The sequence below is a fragment of the Gossypium hirsutum genome, chromosome D03 (assembly GCF_007990345.1).
Source record: "Gossypium hirsutum isolate 1008001.06 chromosome D03, Gossypium_hirsutum_v2.1, whole genome shotgun sequence".
NCBI lineage: Eukaryota > Viridiplantae > Streptophyta > Magnoliopsida > Malvales > Malvaceae > Gossypium > Gossypium hirsutum.
In genome coordinates, this window is record NC_053439.1 from 4,176,144 (window position 1) to 4,193,890 (window position 17,747).

General features: G+C 30.8%; 1 protein-coding gene and 1 long non-coding RNA gene across 6 annotated transcripts; one reads left to right on the plus strand and one right to left on the minus strand.

The window, feature by feature from the left end:
- Positions 1-107: 107 nt before the first annotated feature.
- On the minus strand, positions 108-4,472 carry LOC107950472 (O-fucosyltransferase 39). 5 transcript variants are annotated; one of them, XM_016885323.2, is made up of 11 exons: positions 3,762-4,276; positions 3,036-3,098; positions 2,842-2,926; positions 2,646-2,716; positions 2,476-2,564; positions 2,175-2,378; positions 1,800-2,070; positions 1,470-1,697; positions 1,188-1,385; positions 867-1,098; positions 108-335 (listed from the first exon to the last, which is right to left on the minus strand). In XM_016885323.2, exons 1-10 carry the CDS (start codon positions 3,897-3,899, stop codon positions 889-891), a joined length of 1,557 nt encoding a protein of 518 aa, XP_016740812.1. In that variant the 5' UTR covers positions 3,900-4,276; the 3' UTR covers positions 108-335; positions 867-888. The 5 variants fall into 5 exon arrangements, with proteins under 5 accessions (XP_016740812.1, XP_016740811.1, XP_016740810.1 ...); XM_016885322.2 differs by lacking the exon at positions 108-335 and adding an exon at positions 427-583 and having other exon boundaries at positions 3,762-4,472; XM_016885321.2 differs by lacking the exon at positions 108-335 and adding an exon at positions 427-712.
- A 10,854-nt stretch (positions 4,473-15,326) lies between these two features.
- On the plus strand, positions 15,327-16,099 carry LOC121215310 (uncharacterized). Its single transcript, XR_005911065.1, has 2 exons — positions 15,327-15,497; positions 15,728-16,099. It is a non-coding gene; the product is annotated as an uncharacterized lncRNA (long non-coding RNA).
- Positions 16,100-17,747: the final 1,648 nt, after the last annotated feature.

The following is a 17,747-nucleotide window of genomic DNA, read 5'->3' on the forward strand; positions in this document are numbered from 1 at the left end:
GCAATCAAGATTGCAAATTCGAGTATACGTAATTTAAGATTATTTTTCATTTCGAATTCAGATATCAAATTCATCTTATAATCTTAATTTTTTATTTTAATATTTGAAAAATGATTAGAAATTTTTAAATATCCAACTGATAATAATACATAATTCAGTCTTGATTAAACATATTCAAAATTTTAGATAAATTTAGGAATCCAAAATTAGATAAATCAAAAAATCCAGATAATGATCTACTTCGAAACGAATCGCTTGATACCCAATAATTCTGAATTGGATTCAGTAAAAGCTTGGATGGATGATGATGTTTTTTAGCATTGAATTCAAGTAACCTGCAAGCACAAGTAAACTTCCTTTCTTCAGCATGAACGATTTCTTCCATTGTATGACAACAAGACCATCTTTAGATTTACACTCAATTACTTCTATATCAAAACCAAATATATTATTTCAAAAAAAAAAATCAAATATAATGTTGCAAACTACAAAGTAAACACTCAAAATCTCTTCCACAATACATCAATGTTTCTCGTAATAATCAACACGAAAATGAGTTGTACAGACGGCTTCACCGGCAGACCTATGCAACGAACAAAACTGAGATGATTTATACGTTCCATACCCCCACTCTGCGGTCCATACTCAATACAATCCGCAAAAATTTAATGCTAAACAACACCATTCTTGATACCACAGTCGACTTGATACGCTACACGATACCAACTAAGAACAGTAGGATGTTATACTTTTTATTGATGAGAGAAATGGGATTGCTTCTTATTTATGATACCAATAATACAAGCCACAATTAATAGTTGCAGTAATGAAATCAATAAAATATAGTAAGCGTAAACTTGGCATACCTATAAAATGAGGTTTAGGGATTTAAGCTTGGCACATACAATCCGGAGCCGGATATGTATATATGGATTGTTTCGGTTTCCTTAACCGGAGTTGACCTTGTCTGTTTTGATGACCTTCCACCACTGCTTGACGGAATTCCAACCAAGTAATGTTTTTGTTAAGGAAGAGTTGCCCTAACAATGGCATGTTTGGTCTTATGGTCTTCAGGTTCTCGAAAGTTCGGTGTCCGACCTGTTTGTATCATTGGAACCGTATATTATAAGTATGTCCGGGTTTAGATATACTATCATGTAGACTGCATTAAAACCGGTAATACTCACCAATGCATTGTGCATATTCCCAGGAGAGGCTGAGACAAAGATATCACTATGCATACCAACATAGTAATCAACTGCTGCTAACAACGAAGCTTTTCCTTTTATAAGGACCCTTTCCTCTGAAGAGGCAAGGCTCTTTTTGCTTTCCATCTTCGGGAATTGATCTCGTAAGGTGGAAATCCTAGCTTCCCCGCCATATACCTGAAATATACGGCAATGAATACATCGTCGAGAAACAATATATTTGGAAAAGTTTGCAAAACCAAAATTTTTAAGACAAAGGACCTTGTGGGAAGCAAGATAAAGACGGGTACTATTATCAAAACCCAAAGCTGCTAGCAACAGTCCAATTTCTTCAGGAGTCAACGGACAACGACCTTGACTTCTCAACTCTTCATCGGTAAACTGAGAATTGAGAACCCTCCCTCCCCAAATCCTTTGTCGGTACTTGGCCAAAGCCAGTTTTTCAGCTTTACCCCCACCGAAATCACAGGCCGAATGAGCCGCCATATCCTGCATTAAAATGATGATCATTCAAACTAAATCCTATATATATAAACAATGTCATAGTTAAAATACAAGGACCGTAATCTATGGTATAAGCAGGATATATACCTTATCAAACCGAAGGTGTACCACTACAAATTTCTGTGGCATTTGTTTAACATTTCGATCAGTGGTCCCAGTGAGATCATCGGTAATAAGTGGTTGACTTTCAGTAGGAGGATACCTTAGGCGATGGACAAGGGCATCTCCAAGTGCTCGAATGTGCGGAACAAAAACAAGTGCTTTAAAGTTGACTTTACAACGTAGCTTCTGGATTTCACTCGGCAAGTTGTTGAAAGACAAACGGTGAGAAAACGGAGAAATTGCAGCAATCCCATTGCTGTTAAAAAAACAGAAGAAGAGTAAGAACTATGATATGTCCAGAAACTGTCAAAAGCGACTAAAATGTCTGTTCGAATCAAATGGTTCGAGTTGCTAACTAACCTCTGAAGTACAGGCAAGACATTCTCGAGGTACCAGTTTGCAGATGCATGAACAGGTGCTCGTTTAATTCGGGTTGGTCGAATAGCAGTGGCATAATACTCTCTTGTGCTCCAAGAGAAATCATCAGGTAGTTCTTTGACAATCGATATGTCATCCTTCAATACATTAATAAAGTGATCCACATCAAATATATCCATGAATGAGCTGCAGGGAAAATATTTTACTTAAACCGGGCGAAAACTAGAAAATTTCCACTTAGAATAAGAACTTGAAAGGATGATTCCCTTCCATATAAAAGTACCTTGAATCTTGCCAAACCGGATTTACTTCGAGATACGGGATCACAAGTGTTGCATTCAATATTTTAGCAACGGCAACCGCATCACATATCTAGAAACAAAAAGGAAATGTTTAGTAAAACTAGAATCATCGAATGTTTCATAATTGTAAAGCACTTGAATGAGGACCAACCCCCATTCTTTGCTGGTTAAGCCCTCCATCAAGAAAGACCTGAAGATATCCTTCAGATTTCTGGGGCAACGCTGCTCAAAGTAATCAAAGACCAAAAATCCAAGAAAATGTATCATTAACACCGCAAACACAAGTCTCGTAACACGGAATACCAACAATAAAAAACAAACCAAAACTTGAAAATTTTGTCACTCACGTGGGGCGTTTACGGATCCACCAAGACATGGTCTCCACCCTTGGTCAGCCAAAGGAGCCCAAAGATCAGTCGGTTCTCCATCAGACTGAATACAAACACAAAAGTAAATCAAACATCAAAATCACCAGTCAACATAGAGTCATAAAAGGAAAATCACAACATATGCATATACGCAGGCACGCGAACATACTCACACTTTCACGTTGTAAGGCACTCGCGAGTAACCGTAAATGTCGAGGTTTCGGAACACTCCACTCCTGCAACAAACATCAAAGGGCAGCACAATCAATTAATTTCCTTTCATAGCCAAAGCAATAATTCAACAAACCAGATAAATTTAAAGTTCCATTTCCTCCCCAAAGAGAAAATTACGAACACTATCACTATATTATCAATAAACTAATGGGAGAACTCTGCATAAAGAGCTGGTAAAACTATTAACTTTTATATATATACACATACACACACACACACACACACACACACACACATATATATATATAAATTTGTGAATTTTGTGGGAGAAGATGCTTAATTTAACTGAAAAACACTTGCAAAGGCTAAAGAAAAATTTACAAGAAATGAAGAAAAGCTGAATTGGTGAACATTATTTTTCAATTTTTTTCCAGTTCAAGCAAATTAACTAATATATTACCTACCAAGACAAAAAAAAAATTCTAGTTTTGGCATAATTTTCATTAAAGCAATATAATTACCAGACACACTTGAACCATTGTCGGCAAAATATACTCAAAACAAACCCTTAACTTTACATTTTTAATAAACTGCAAACTTTTTATTTCTCATTTCCATGAAATTTTCCACGAAGAAACTGAGAACCAGGAACCCATTTTTCCATACAAAAAAGAAAATTCTACTAAGCTATATACATATATATGTATATGTATAGAGGAACGTACCAAGAATGTTGAAGGGGAAGCATGGCTGAATGAAGCAAAAAAACAAGGCAAAAGAACTGGGAAAAGCAACACAAACAACCCAACAATGGCTTCTTGTCTTCTAACAGGCTTATACTGAAACCTCATCATTTTTTCCATTAAAAGCTGAAAAAAAAACCCAGATCTCCAAGATGATCACTTTCCCTCAGTTTTTTTTTTTTTTGGATTTATTCTTTGTTGATATAGCTTGCTTGATAGTGATAACACCACTAAAACAAGCAACACAAAGAAAATCTAATCAACAACCAATAAAAAGCTCAAATCAAAGCATCCCCAACATCACATGAATTCTCTCATCTTTTTCTGTTTCCTTTTTTCTTTTTCTCTCTTAACTTTCTTTCATTTTCTGGACACCTGTATAGCTTTGATTATGGAAAACTGTGTCCTTTATAAAGGGTCCCCTTTCAGAAAAAACAAACAATAGATTAAAAAAAGGAAAAGCTTAAAGCTTTTTATGCTTGTGCATGAAAAAAAAATAGGTAAATTTATTTTTTGGACATGACTAATGATAAATTTAGAATCTTTAAAACCTTTTTTTTCATAATTTTTTTTGGTTTAAAGGGTTGTGAAAAAAATTAAACAGTAAGGTAAGGTGATGGGCTTTTTTTGTTAAAGTTTTTAGATTAAAGTTTTCGTCTTTTTTTGATTTAAAACTGTGATTATAAAAATTAGACCACCGACACTGAGACTTGAAAACTGTTGAAGCCTTTAAGGTTTATGTATGATTACGGATGGAAGCTGTGATATCATGAAATGGGGGCCCCATCTTAACAATTTTTTTTTTAGTTTTGTCTAAAATGGTTAAATTCGTCTATTAGTCTATGAACTATGTGTAAGTTGTCGTTTTAGTCCTTATACTTTAATTTGGTCAACTTTAATCTCTATATTTTTGGAGATTGAAATTTTGGTCTTCACCAAATGGTAGCTATCAAATTCAATAATTTAAATTCTGTTATTTTTAAAATTTAATGCGATAAATATATTGTTGTGTGTATAATGTCATGTAGCTTATTATTTTCGCATGTTACAAAAAAAAAAGTTAATAGATTTTAAGATTTAAATTTGAAATTTTAAAAATATAGCGACTAAAAATGATCTAGTTGGAGAACATATATGGGCCGATGAGCAATGTTGGGGGCAGGCAGGGCCAAAGTACATATATGGACCGATGAGCTAAACATGTTTAGCCTTTAAGTTTTATAAAATTATAAGGTAGTGTATGATCAAATTATACTTTAACCCTTCAAAGAATGACAGCTTTTTTTAATTTAATCCTTTTAGCTATAAGCTGATAAAATGGTAAAAATACATTTTAGCTCTTATAAAAATATGTAACTTAAATTTAGCCCCTCAAAAAGATCTTTGGCTTCACCCCTATAAATATAGACTAAATCTACAACTTTACACATAATACAAGACTAATAGTAAAATTTAATCAAACATATTTAACTGCTATCATTTGATCGGGACTAAAATTTCAAAATTCAAAATGTATAAAAAACTATAATTGACCAATTTGAAAAGTATAATGACCAAAATGATCAAATTAAAATATACTTACTAAATTCATAATCTGCACAAAATACAGGGTCTAATAATAGAATTTGATCTTCTAAAATCCAAGGAAATAAAGGTCATTAATTTAAGGTACCAAATAGGGTAAAATTTAGTCCAACTTTTTCATTACAGCTTGATGTAAGGATATCTGTTTTTCTTTTTTTTTCTTTTTTTTTTTTTGGGGGGGGGGTTTAATGGTCATAACTCATAAATATGGAGCTTTATTTAATTAATATTTTTATATATTTTTTAAAAATTATGATTAATAATTAAAAAGAAAAACTTTGTTGATTAAAAGTGCCACATTCATTCCCTTTCTCCAATAACTAATTCATTTAGGAGTATTAGGTTTTAATCAATTACAATCATTTTAATTAATTTTTTTCAATAATAAATGTAATTAAATTATAAGTATTTTTAAATATGTAATAATTATCACAATATTTGTTAAATTATAATTATTGTTAAATTTATAATTATAACAAATTTTATTTTATGTAGACTCTTTTTAATTAATAATTTTTAAATATTATAATTATTTTTAAATGTCAATTTAATAATATGATAAAAATAAAAGATATTCTCGTCAATTTAAATAAAAAAAATTTAAACTCGTACTATTATATATATATAACATATTTTAAACATCATAATCATAAAATGATATTATTTTTTATATATTCTTTTATCATGCTTTTAGATGGAACCTTTATTTATTATCTTCCTTATCCTATCAAAATCATGACATCTTTTTTATTATAAAATAGAATTGAGTTAAGTATCCAATTCACTCAGCCAACTCATATTATTAAAATGTTATGTTATATTTTAAACATTTAAAAAGCGAAAGATTATATATTTGTAGGACCCAAATTTTTTTATTTTCATATATTAAAAAGAAAATACGGGTAATAAATTTAGGGAATTTATTAAAATTTAGATAGTTCCATATTTTAGGTTTTAAACCTAAATTTCTCTCAATATATATAAAACGTACGATAAATTGAAGCAATTAGGGGTGATAAAAAAATCTCGAATTTATTGGGTTTCAATCTACTATAATTTTATAGGTATCATTTTCAATCTAGTTTCGAAGCATAAATAAAAAGTTTTGCTTTAGCGAAAGGAAATGAATGGGCTTCTGATAGTGTTTTGTCGTTTTAATGACAGAGTCCATTAATAAAGTCGAGGTAAAAGTAATTATTTTTAGGAAAATTGGTTAGTTTATCTATGTGATTTTAATTTTCAAAATTTTGACGGTTTATTTTAATTTTAATTTTTCAATAATAAATAAAATACTCCAACTGTATTAAACTAAGGTAAAATCGAAGAAATCAATTTAAAATTAAAATCAAGATCGAAAAATATATTTTAAATAAAATCGAATTCAAAACCATATATATAAATTAATTAAGAAAAAATAAATCCAACACCCTACATTGCTATCCCTAATGGTATGAGTAAATATTGAATACTTTGCTTTGATTGAACACTCAAAAAAAGGTACCTTCCAGTGGCAGAGAATTAAACGCATCCCATTCCTACAGCTGGAATTCCTTTCCATGGGGGAGATCCAATTCCACAACAACATGACTTCTTAGTAAGGTAAAGGTATTCTATTTCCTTCTTATGTGACCCAATTTATATTCCACTTCACCAAACCAAATTTATGCTTAATTTCTTTCATATACATTTTCTTTTTGTTCATCTTTAATCTCAAATTTATATATTTATTTTACATAAATAAAATACAATTACTTTCTTTATAAATCTGTAATTTCTTAATTTATATCATTTTAATTCTGTTGAGTGTTTTTCCTTATCTCTCTTGGATGGTGGTATTTATCTATTTATATGATACGGGTAATGTTTATTGATTTGACGTGCTAGGTAAATTTCATGGTATCTTACCTTAAACTTAACACGTGTTTATGTAATCTCATACGTGATTTCGCAATAAAATATAAATACTTAGTCTTTTTTTAGCTCGGTCTACGAGATCAATGCACGGGCTCAATAGAAACCGGCCCATCTAACCCGAATCAATTCAAATTTTGTGTTCCAGTATCATAATAAATCTAAAAAAGAAATCCCACATTTTAATATCTCAAAATTGTTAAAAACATTGAATAATGCATAAATGGGTAGTATAATAGGAACAGGACAAAAGGATAAGATTTCAATAGCACTATGAAAAATAAAATAAAAAATAAAAAACAAGTCAACTTCATTAGCCCTTTAGTTTTTGAGGGGGGAACCTATGAGATTTTGACAAGTTTTACATATATGGATCCAATTATTAAATTTTATAATTTTTTTGATAAATTATAGGCCTAAACAACAAACGCGATTAGCGCAACTTGAACTTAAACTACACCTAAGACGGTAAATATTCTTAATCGTCAAGTCATTACATGAGATTTAAATTTCATCAGTTAATACACTTATTTATATATAAAACAATTGAATTTAAGGTTTAATCCATTTGTAGACACAAATAGAAAGGATGATATTGGAAAAAAAATTATATATGCAAAGCTCAAGAGAGTTGGCTAAAACTAGTCACCTAGCCTAGTTTACACTCAATTCCCTATCCTCTATTATTAGAGTTTAGAACTAAACCCATTAATTGTCTTGCTATAATAATTTTAGGCTAATTGAATACATTTAACATTTTAATCCCCTAATAATTCTCTATTAATTCAATTCACACCAATAATTCTAGACTTTTAGAGGTTGAAAGTTGGAGTAAATTGAAACATGTAAAAAACTATAAATTTGGGGAAATATATTTAAAAAGGTTGAAATATACTTCAACTCATTGTACTCCTTGCATATTTGGAATTTAGTTTTTCTACTTTTATTGTTAGAAATTTAATATTTCCACCTTTTGAGTTTAAAAATTCAAGTCCAAATGCTAGCACTATTGAACTTCTTTTATTAAATTCGAGTTCATTAACAATGTCTAATCACCCCACACCAATAAAAACCCTTATTAACTCAATTGACACGGATGATATTCTAAATTCTTAGAGATTGCAAATTTGAGTAAATTGAAGCGGGTTCATTAACAATGTACAAATATTTATTACATAGTTACCGATTGAATTTTTTTTAATGTGTCAAATCAGTGAATTTACCATAATAATTTTAATAATTGAACATAAATATTGAAATTTGAAAATTAAAAAAATTAAATATAAAAAAAATACAAATACCTAAAATAAACTAAACGTATCGCCTCATCCATTCAAACCCGTGTTAAAACAAATTTTACCAGAACAATAGAAACTTGGAAAATCCTAGTAGGCCTAATTGTAGGAAAGATATTTGAAAGCCCAGGATCGTGAACCTTGAATTGAAAATTTAGTGGGGGATTGAGGTAGGTCCATGGTAGGTATAAGTACATATAGTAGCGGCACTGGCAATAAGCCAGTTTGTGACCGTGTGGGCCAAATTATTCTCTGTTATCGGGAAATTGTAGGCACAACAAACTCCATCAATTATTGCGAGATAGACTTGAATCTATGCCGACATGCTACCATTTTCACTCTTTTAGATACAACACCATTGCTACCCTAAGAAACTATGGGTTTTATTTTCTTGGAAATTGTGGTTTTTGGGTCCATACATGTTTCAAAAAAATTACCACCCAAATCAATATTACAATGTATAATCGGATAGAATAGGATTTACATTCGATGGCATTTCCATTAAATTAAATAATCGTTAGCACCTTAAATGTAATTTTTAATAAATACCGCATGTACTAATTAAAAGCTCTTATTTTCATTCTCTTTTATAATTTAATTTTTTCATGAAATATTTTAAACGACACGAATTTACGAATCAAAATCCAAACAGTTTTCTTCTTTGTTCTCTAACACTAATCGTCAAAATGACTTGGATCTAAAGTATTGCATTCTACTCGCCGATGGGTATTGACCTCCCGTATTAACAACCGAGTGACTTAAATAAAAACTTTCGAATAGTTCAATGACTCAAATGAAAACTTTTGAATAATTTAATGACTTAAATGAAAACTTTCAAAACAATCAATGATATTTTTTAACTTTTTAAATTATTTCTATTTAGGGTAATCTCAAAATAACATATCAAAGTTTCTTTCATCCTTTTTAATTTTTACAGAAACTAAATTTATATAATATGGATATAATTTATGCCCATAATGTAACATATGCGCATGGTTAATTTGTATGTATGATTAACATGTAGATTATTAGAGCAGCACCCAATAGTTATTAATATAATTTTCATAAATTTTAAACCTGTTGATAATTGATATTATGTCCGGGTCGGGCCAAAAACAGTTCAAATTCCTTTCATTGTAAACGGGTCGGGCTGTAACCCGAAAAAGATTTTGCTGAACATTAAGCACTTGCTGCCCTATACCTTCGTATGTGTGGATGAAGATTGATCCGGCCCAACAGTTTCCATGTTTGCCAATTCCCTTTTTATTTGGTTGCATTTTGCAAACATTTTAAATTATTATATATAATATATTTCAACATTCTTTATTTTAACAATTTTTTTAATTTTTTATATAAAAATAAATTTATTAAAATACTTTCAAATTAATATAATTTACTTTATATAACATATAGAAATATTTAATAAAAATTAAAATCATCGAAGTTTGCAAAAAGAAAAAGAAAAAAGGGGTTTTCCTAAGATGCAAATGCAGAAGTGGATTTAAAGATGTGATAAAGAAAAAGAATTTGGTGAGAAGAAATTAGGTCTTAATGTGATTGAAGTGAAAAAAAATAAATTAAAGTGGCTTCGGTGATCATTCATCAAACTTGGTTGTTTTTATGAGTTTTTTATTTATATATATAATATAACCTCAAATTCACATACTCATGTATGGGAAGGGTATAATCGAGTAAAATTCAAATATTATCAAGCTTGAATTCGAGCTCGACTCAAAATTTAAAGTTTGATATTTGATTCGAGTTCGATCAAACATCTATTTCAAAGTTCAAGCTCGGCTTGAGATATAATCGAGCTACTGGAGCTCGAGCTCGATTAAGCTTATTTACCAATTTTTGTATTCAAGTTCAAACTCGAGCTCAACTTAATAATTAAGTTTAATGTTAATAATATATAGTAATGGCAATAATGTAATTTATTAATACAAAAATATGAAAAAAACTGATAATGTAATTTACCAATTTTTTGAATTTTTTATATTTTTCAGTTTGAGTTTATTTTTATTTTTCGGAACATCTTTATAATTTTTAAGTTATTTGTTGATATTACATATAAAATAAATAATGTCAAACCAACATGAAATACACATAGATTGCTTTGCGGGTTATCACGTCAATATCACTAAAAAATAAATATTGTAGTTGGTATTTTCATTTTAAAAATATGATTTGACTCATTTTGAAAGACTAATAATCAAATTAAACTAAAAAATATCATAATGACCAAATTGACAAAAAATATAAATGTTAAAACCAAATTTATAATTATGCCAAAAATATTAATTCAATCTCTCTTTTTAAATTTTTTTTTACCTAACTTCTTAACATCCAAAAATCACATTTAATATCAATTAAATCTAAAATCCGACCCCATTAAAAAAAACCCAATATTCATATTCTCTGTTCACAATTCAAACTCAAAATCAATCTAACTACATGTAAGCATGTTAATATATATGTAAAAATAGAACGTCGGTAATGACAATATATCGCAAAGAAAAGAGAAATAAAAATAAAGAACACACAGATTTTTACGTGGAAAACTTTTCGGGAAAAAAACCACGGGCAGAGGAGAATAAATTCACTATGTCAAATTCGAATTATTACAAGAGGAGTTTCTACTACATCTATTTATAGGTTGAAAAAAACCTAATTCTAATCAAAGTCAAATATATTATGCTAATAAATGCTAAATATATTATACTTATAAATACTAAATCTTCTGGAAAGAATATATATTTTGTTTAACTTAACTTGCAAGTAATCTCTTAGAATTTGGGTCACACAACTCTAACATACATACAATGCTAAGAAAATACGATGAAAAACACAAACATTATCCAGCCTTGCAAAGTGTGATGGATATACTTCATTTCCCTTAAAAAAAAAGGTAGAGGAGGACTAAAAAGAAAGTTGAAAGTTCCCATAGTTCTTTGTCCTTTGTAAAATAAAATAAAATAAAAGTACTTTAATAATACCTACATGATATAGCAGGGTATCATGTGAATTTATGAAGTTAAAACTTATATTCAAACATTATCCTTTTAAAGGTGATGAATTCAATTTTGCCCACTTTGTTAATAAAGTTGATGATCTCTATCCTTTCGTATCTTCAAAAATCTTAGCTCGTTTTTGTAGTATACTGTACAACTTGGTTTGGGTTGATTTATGTTATTAGTTCATGTATTATATGTAAATATCGTTCAAATTTTAATATTTTAGATTTGATCTAAAATGACCGTTGTTAAAGAGAAATAAAAATAAAGAACACAGAGATTTTTACGTGGAAACCCTTTCGGGAAAAAAAACCACAGGCAAAGGAGAATAAAATCCACTATGTCAAATTCAAATGATTACAAAAGGAGTTTCGACTACATCTATTTATAGGTTGAAAAAGCCTAATTCTAATCAAAGTCAAATATATTATGCTAATAAATGCTAAATATATTATACTCATAAATACTAAATCTTCTAGAAAGAAGATATATTTTGTTTAACTTGACTTGCAAGCAATCTCTTAGAATTTAGGTCACACAACTCTAACAATCTCTACATTGACATGAATTCTCAACGAACAAGTTTTTCACCTCTTCCATAAAACCCCTTAAGGTTTTAACTTCAACAATGAACACCAACCAAGTTTAAGCAATGCTCAAACTTGGTTATATGAAGCGACTTAGTCATCATATATGTAAGATTTTCATGAGTACTAATTTTGCTCACAACAATATCACCACGAGCAATAATATCACGAACAAAATGATACCGAACATCAATGTGTTTTGTTCTTTCATGAAACATTTGATCTTTTGTAAGGAAGATGATACTCTGACTATCACAAAATACTATACTAATTTGAAGGTCTTCATTGAGTTCACTAAAGAGTCCCTTCAACCAAATAGCTTCTTTACAAGTCTCAATAATCGCCATGTACTTAGCTTCATTGGTAGACAAAGCAACTGTAGTTTGCAAAGTGGCTTTCCAACTGATTGCACAACCTCCGATTGTAAAAACATAACCTGTGAGGGATCTTCTTCTATCAAGGTCTCTAGCAAAATCAGCATCAACATACCCAATGACTCCATCTTTAGTTCTTCCAAACTGTAAGCAAACGTCAGTAGTACCTCGTAAATATCTTAAAATCCACTGAATTGTTTTCCAGTGTTCTTTACCAGGATTCGCCATGTATCTGCTAATTGCACTGACTGCATATGATAAATCTGGACTTGAACAAACTATAACATACATGAGAGATCCCACTACACTAGAGTATAGAACATGTGACATGTACTCAATCTCATCATCTGATTATGGAGACAAAGCCAATGAAAGTCTAAAATGGGCTGCTAAAAGAGTACTAACAGGCTTAGCACTCTGCATATTGAACCTGCAAAGAACTTTCTCAATGTACCCCTTCTGACTTAGGTACGATCTACTTGCTTTTCTATCTCTGAGAATCTCCATACCAAGTATCTTCTTTGCTGGTCCCAAATCTTTCATCTCAAATTCTTCACTTAGTTGGGCTTTGACATTTCTTATCTCTCCTTTATCTTTTGCTGCTATCAACATGTCATCAACATAAAGGAGTAAATACACAAAAGAACCATCACTGTTTTTCTTCAAATAAACACAACTATCAAAATTACTTCTTTTGAAATTATGAGAAGTCATAAAGGAATCAAACCTCTAGTACCATTGTTTTGATGACTGTTTTAAACCGTAAATGGACTTTTTCAGCAAGCAAACATAGTCCTCTTTTTCTGAGTCTGTAAAACCCTCTGGTTGTTGCATGTAAATATCCTCCTGAAGTTCTCCATGCAAAAATACAGTTTTTACATCTAACTGCTCAAGCTCCAAATCATGCATGGCCACAATACCAAGCAAAGCTCGAATCGAACTATGCTTCACAACTGGGGAGAACACATCTGTGAAGTCTACTCTTGGAATTTGATTGTAACCCTTTACAACAAGCCTTGTTTTATATTTGGGTTCTTCAACTTTTGGAGTCCCTTTTTTCTTTTTAAATACCCATTTACAACGAATAGCCTTTTTACCTTTAGGAGGTTGTCGAAACCGTTTTTTTAACAAAAAATTTAGTTGTCGACCTTTTTTAAAATAAAACTGGAGTCGCCACCGATCCTTTATTAAGGTGTGATCGGCTCACCTTAAAAATTATGTTGGTCTACGAATTTTGAGAAAACGAGTTCAGAAGTCTGTTACGCATGAGGAAGGGTTAGCACCCTCGTAACGCCCAAAATCGGTACCAAATTGATTATTTGATGTTTTTGTGTCGAAAGTTAAAAAGATTTTAAAATAAGCTTGAATGATGAAATTTGCAAAAGGATAACCAATTGTTCAAGTCATGTAAAGAAATCAAGTCCCAATACGTTAGGGTACAATTCCTCATAATTCCCTAAACTTGAGTATCACTTTTATTTTATACGAAAATCTTCATTTCGAGAAAGTAACATGCCACACCCAATACGTTAGGGCACAACAAGTTAAGTTCCCAAAAATGATTTTTATGCATTTTGAATAAAAATATTCTCGGTCATTTAGGATTGACAAAGAAAATCAGAACCCAATACGTTAGGGCTCAATTTCCCTCGAAAATCCCAAACTTCCAAAAATACTTTTATTCAAAAAAAACCTTTAAATCAAGAAAATAACTTTGATGAAGGGTTAAAACCAAAATATATTTTCAAAAGGGTATGTTAAAGAGCTAATATACAATATGATACAGATCCTTTAATTTTCAACATACACGAATAAATATTTGCAAATATATATATACAAATACAATATAACAATAAAGTTGCAAACATATGTACACATATATCTAACACATATACGAGTATTCATGCAAAGGGAAGGAATGAAATATACCCAATAAAACAAACAAAAACATGTATTAAAAATAAAATAAAAGTATATAAAAAATGCATATATATATTTACAGAATAAAACGTATAAGTGCATATATAATATAAAGTATATAAAAAAAGTAAATAAAATAAGGATATAAGGAAAAACATATGTATAAATATATTCATGTATATATTTTATAAAACAAATGCGCATGCATGTATTTTACGAAAAAACATTTTTGAAAATGAAATTCACAAAATATATGTTTTGTAAAAAATATGAGAGGAAAAAAAAGAAAATTATATATAAAATAAGCATGTTTAAAAAACCAATATATGTATAGATATATATATATTATAAAGTAATATACATATGTAAGAAGACAAATGAAACTTAATGTACACATTAATAACGGGAATAAAACAAAAAAATAGTAATAATAAAATAATAATACAAAAGGGTAATAAATTGAGTAAAAAAGAAAGGTCACATTGTGATTAAAATTGAGTTAGCGGGTAGCAAATGGGATTAAAAACAAAATTAGGGATGAAAGTGCCACACGCGAATGACATGGGGGACTAGATTGGCAATAACCCAACTTCCCAAAACGCTGTGCATTGGCATAGACTAAAGTGAACAGAAACAGAAACATTTGGGCTAAACTTAAAAAAAACAAAAATTGGTTTAATAAAACATGGCGCAAAAGAGGGAGGACTGATCGCGCAAATTCCCCCTCTGACGTCAGAACGCGCGGATCCTCCCCTCTGGGTCGGGTCACCACGCGGGTCTGGCCATTCAAAACGGCGCCGTTTTGATCTGTTATTTAAAACAGATTTTTCTTTCTAAAACCATTTTAATAGAATGAAAAAAAGAAAAAAAATAAAAAAAAATAAATTCCCCCCCTTTTGCTCTGCTAGGGTTTCACCCTTAGCGTCCTCGCGCCGCCACCGCAACGCGCCTCCGCCGCGATTTCACCGAGAATGGTGATCGGAAAGGCGACACGATGGGCTTTTAACTGCCCTTGAGCAGATTCAAAATGAGGGTAACCCCCTTTTCTCTTTTTTCTACTTTTAGTTATACAAAAACAATAAAAAACGTAAAATGCAAAAGAAAAAAAAAGTGGTGCGATTCACCTAAAAAACTTGTATTATGAGTTCTCTTTTTGATTTCTTTGTCTCCCTTTTTACAAAATCAAACGGCTTTATATAGCCTAAAACTTATTTGTTTTACACTATATTTTCGCTAATGGACTCTCTGAGTCCGTGTTTGCAGGTGCGTGGAGAGTTTGGCATGCGTGGAGGCCGAAACTTGCGGCGTCCGGATGCTGCTGGAGGCGCTGAAGGCGGGGGCTTGCGGCGCTACTTGCTGCTAGTAGGGTTTTCTGTTTTTTATTTAAGCATTGGGCTATTTAGTTATTGGGCTAGGGTTAAATGTTGGGTCTATTAGGCTATTTGGGTATTGGGTTTGTAAAAAAATTGGGTCTTTATTTTTGCATGCGGGCCCGGGTAGATTGGGCTTATTACAGAGGTTTCACAGCACACAATCGAATTCTAGACAATGAGAGAAGCGTTAGGCGTCTCTTGACCTTCCCCTATGCTTCTGTAGTCACAAACAAACAAAGCAAAACAACAATTAACACCCTCATTTCGGATTAAAAAACTCACAATTCATACATAACGACTAAAGTTTCTGCGATTAAATCTTACCTTTAAACACAGAAACAACCAACAGAGCGATACAATGCAAGGATTAACTCAACAGAACGTTATATGAAGAAAATTTAGGAACAATGCCAAAAGGAAGAAGAAAAAAGAAAAGAAGAAAAAATAAATAAAAGGAAGAAGGAAAGAGAGAAGTTAACGTAAGAAATTCTTTTAAATTTCCTAAAATCAGTATTATGGAAAAGTGCAAAAATAATATCCCTCAATGCACATACAGAGATTCAAACATGGGACCACTAACACAAACAAATGCTTAACTATTGAACCAATAGGCTCATTTTTATAACCTTAATGCAGAGAATCTAACTTAAATGATACATGCAATTCTAAAAATTCAATTAAAGAATAGGCAAAACCTCAAAAGGTATAACTTAAACCTTAGATCTTTAGTGAGCAACTAGAGCACATTAACACAAAAACACTGACATTTTTATTGACATAACCTAAAGAGAAAATTCACATTATTTTAGGGTGTTACATTTAATATATTTAATCAATGTATTACACATTTTAGAGAGAAATGTGAGCAGTAAATCTTGAAATTATAATTGAAAAAAAAGACTAAATCAAGTAGTCTTAATGTGATTTACCCATCAAGCAATGATTATTTTCAAGACCTTTAATGTGATCAAATTTTCTTATATATAAAGAGATTTATTTTTTTTATTGGTTTATATCAAGAAAACCTGGCAATTTCATTTCATATTGAAGGCATGGAAGGCGATTTTTTGAGAAGATGATGATTCACGTTGATTTAAGTTAAAGGTTGTCACTGTTTTTTGAACTAGATTAAGAGAGCACTTACTTTGTTCACTTAACAGGAAAAAAAAATCAAAATATATCCGTGAATTTACTCATGAAAATATGAAACATTATGTGATGTATTATGGTAGCCATCGAAATAAAAAGTTCTCACATATATATTTTATTGAAAATTAATAAATTATGATAACTTTTGTAAACTTTATGAACTGATAATGTAAAGAAAAGCAAAATTATAGGGAAAAAAGTTATGAAAAAAAGCTTGAATTGAATTTAATATTCTTTCCATCGTTCACCATCGTCGTCATCGTCTTCGATCTTCTTCCCTGTTGTTTATTTGAAAACCTCAAAATCCATCCTTGAGCCTTAACCTTCCTTGTCTCCGATCATATTTTCTGTTCGTCAAGTGACCTCTATTTTTCAACCGAATCTTTGATTCATTTTCATCACTACTATTGCCCCCTAATAGTTCATTTTCATCAGATGGCCTCCCACCAAACCCATTGCCCCTAATAAAACCACCATACCCATCTGTCATCGCCCTTTATCCCTAATATAACCCACTTTCCCATTGTTGAATCACCACGCCCCAAACCCCCGCAATACAATAACCCAATATTTTCTCACCATTTCTCTTCATTTATTTAACTTCCCATCCAAGAGAATAACATTTTGGTTTCCGCTTCCATCGAGGTCTTTTGAACCAAATTGCTTATTCCCAACCATGAAGAAATCAACCTTCTTCTTTTTTTCTCTCGCTGTACTTCCAATTTTCAGTTTACAAGCGAGGTAAAGTCTTTTCACTTTAT

Excerpts from the sequence above, each read along its gene's own strand:
- LOC107950472 (XM_016885323.2), bottom strand. The coding sequence starts at position 3,899 with ATGGAAAAAATGATGAGGTTTCAGTATAAGCCTGTTAGAAGACAAGAA. Across the intron at positions 2,927-3,035 it reads GTGCCTTACAACGTGAAAGT|TCTGATGGAGAACCGACTGA; the intron begins GTGAGTATGTTC and ends GTTTGTATTCAG. Across the intron at positions 1,099-1,187 it reads GGAATATGCACAATGCATTG|GTCGGACACCGAACTTTCGA; the intron begins GTGAGTATTACC and ends TGATACAAACAG.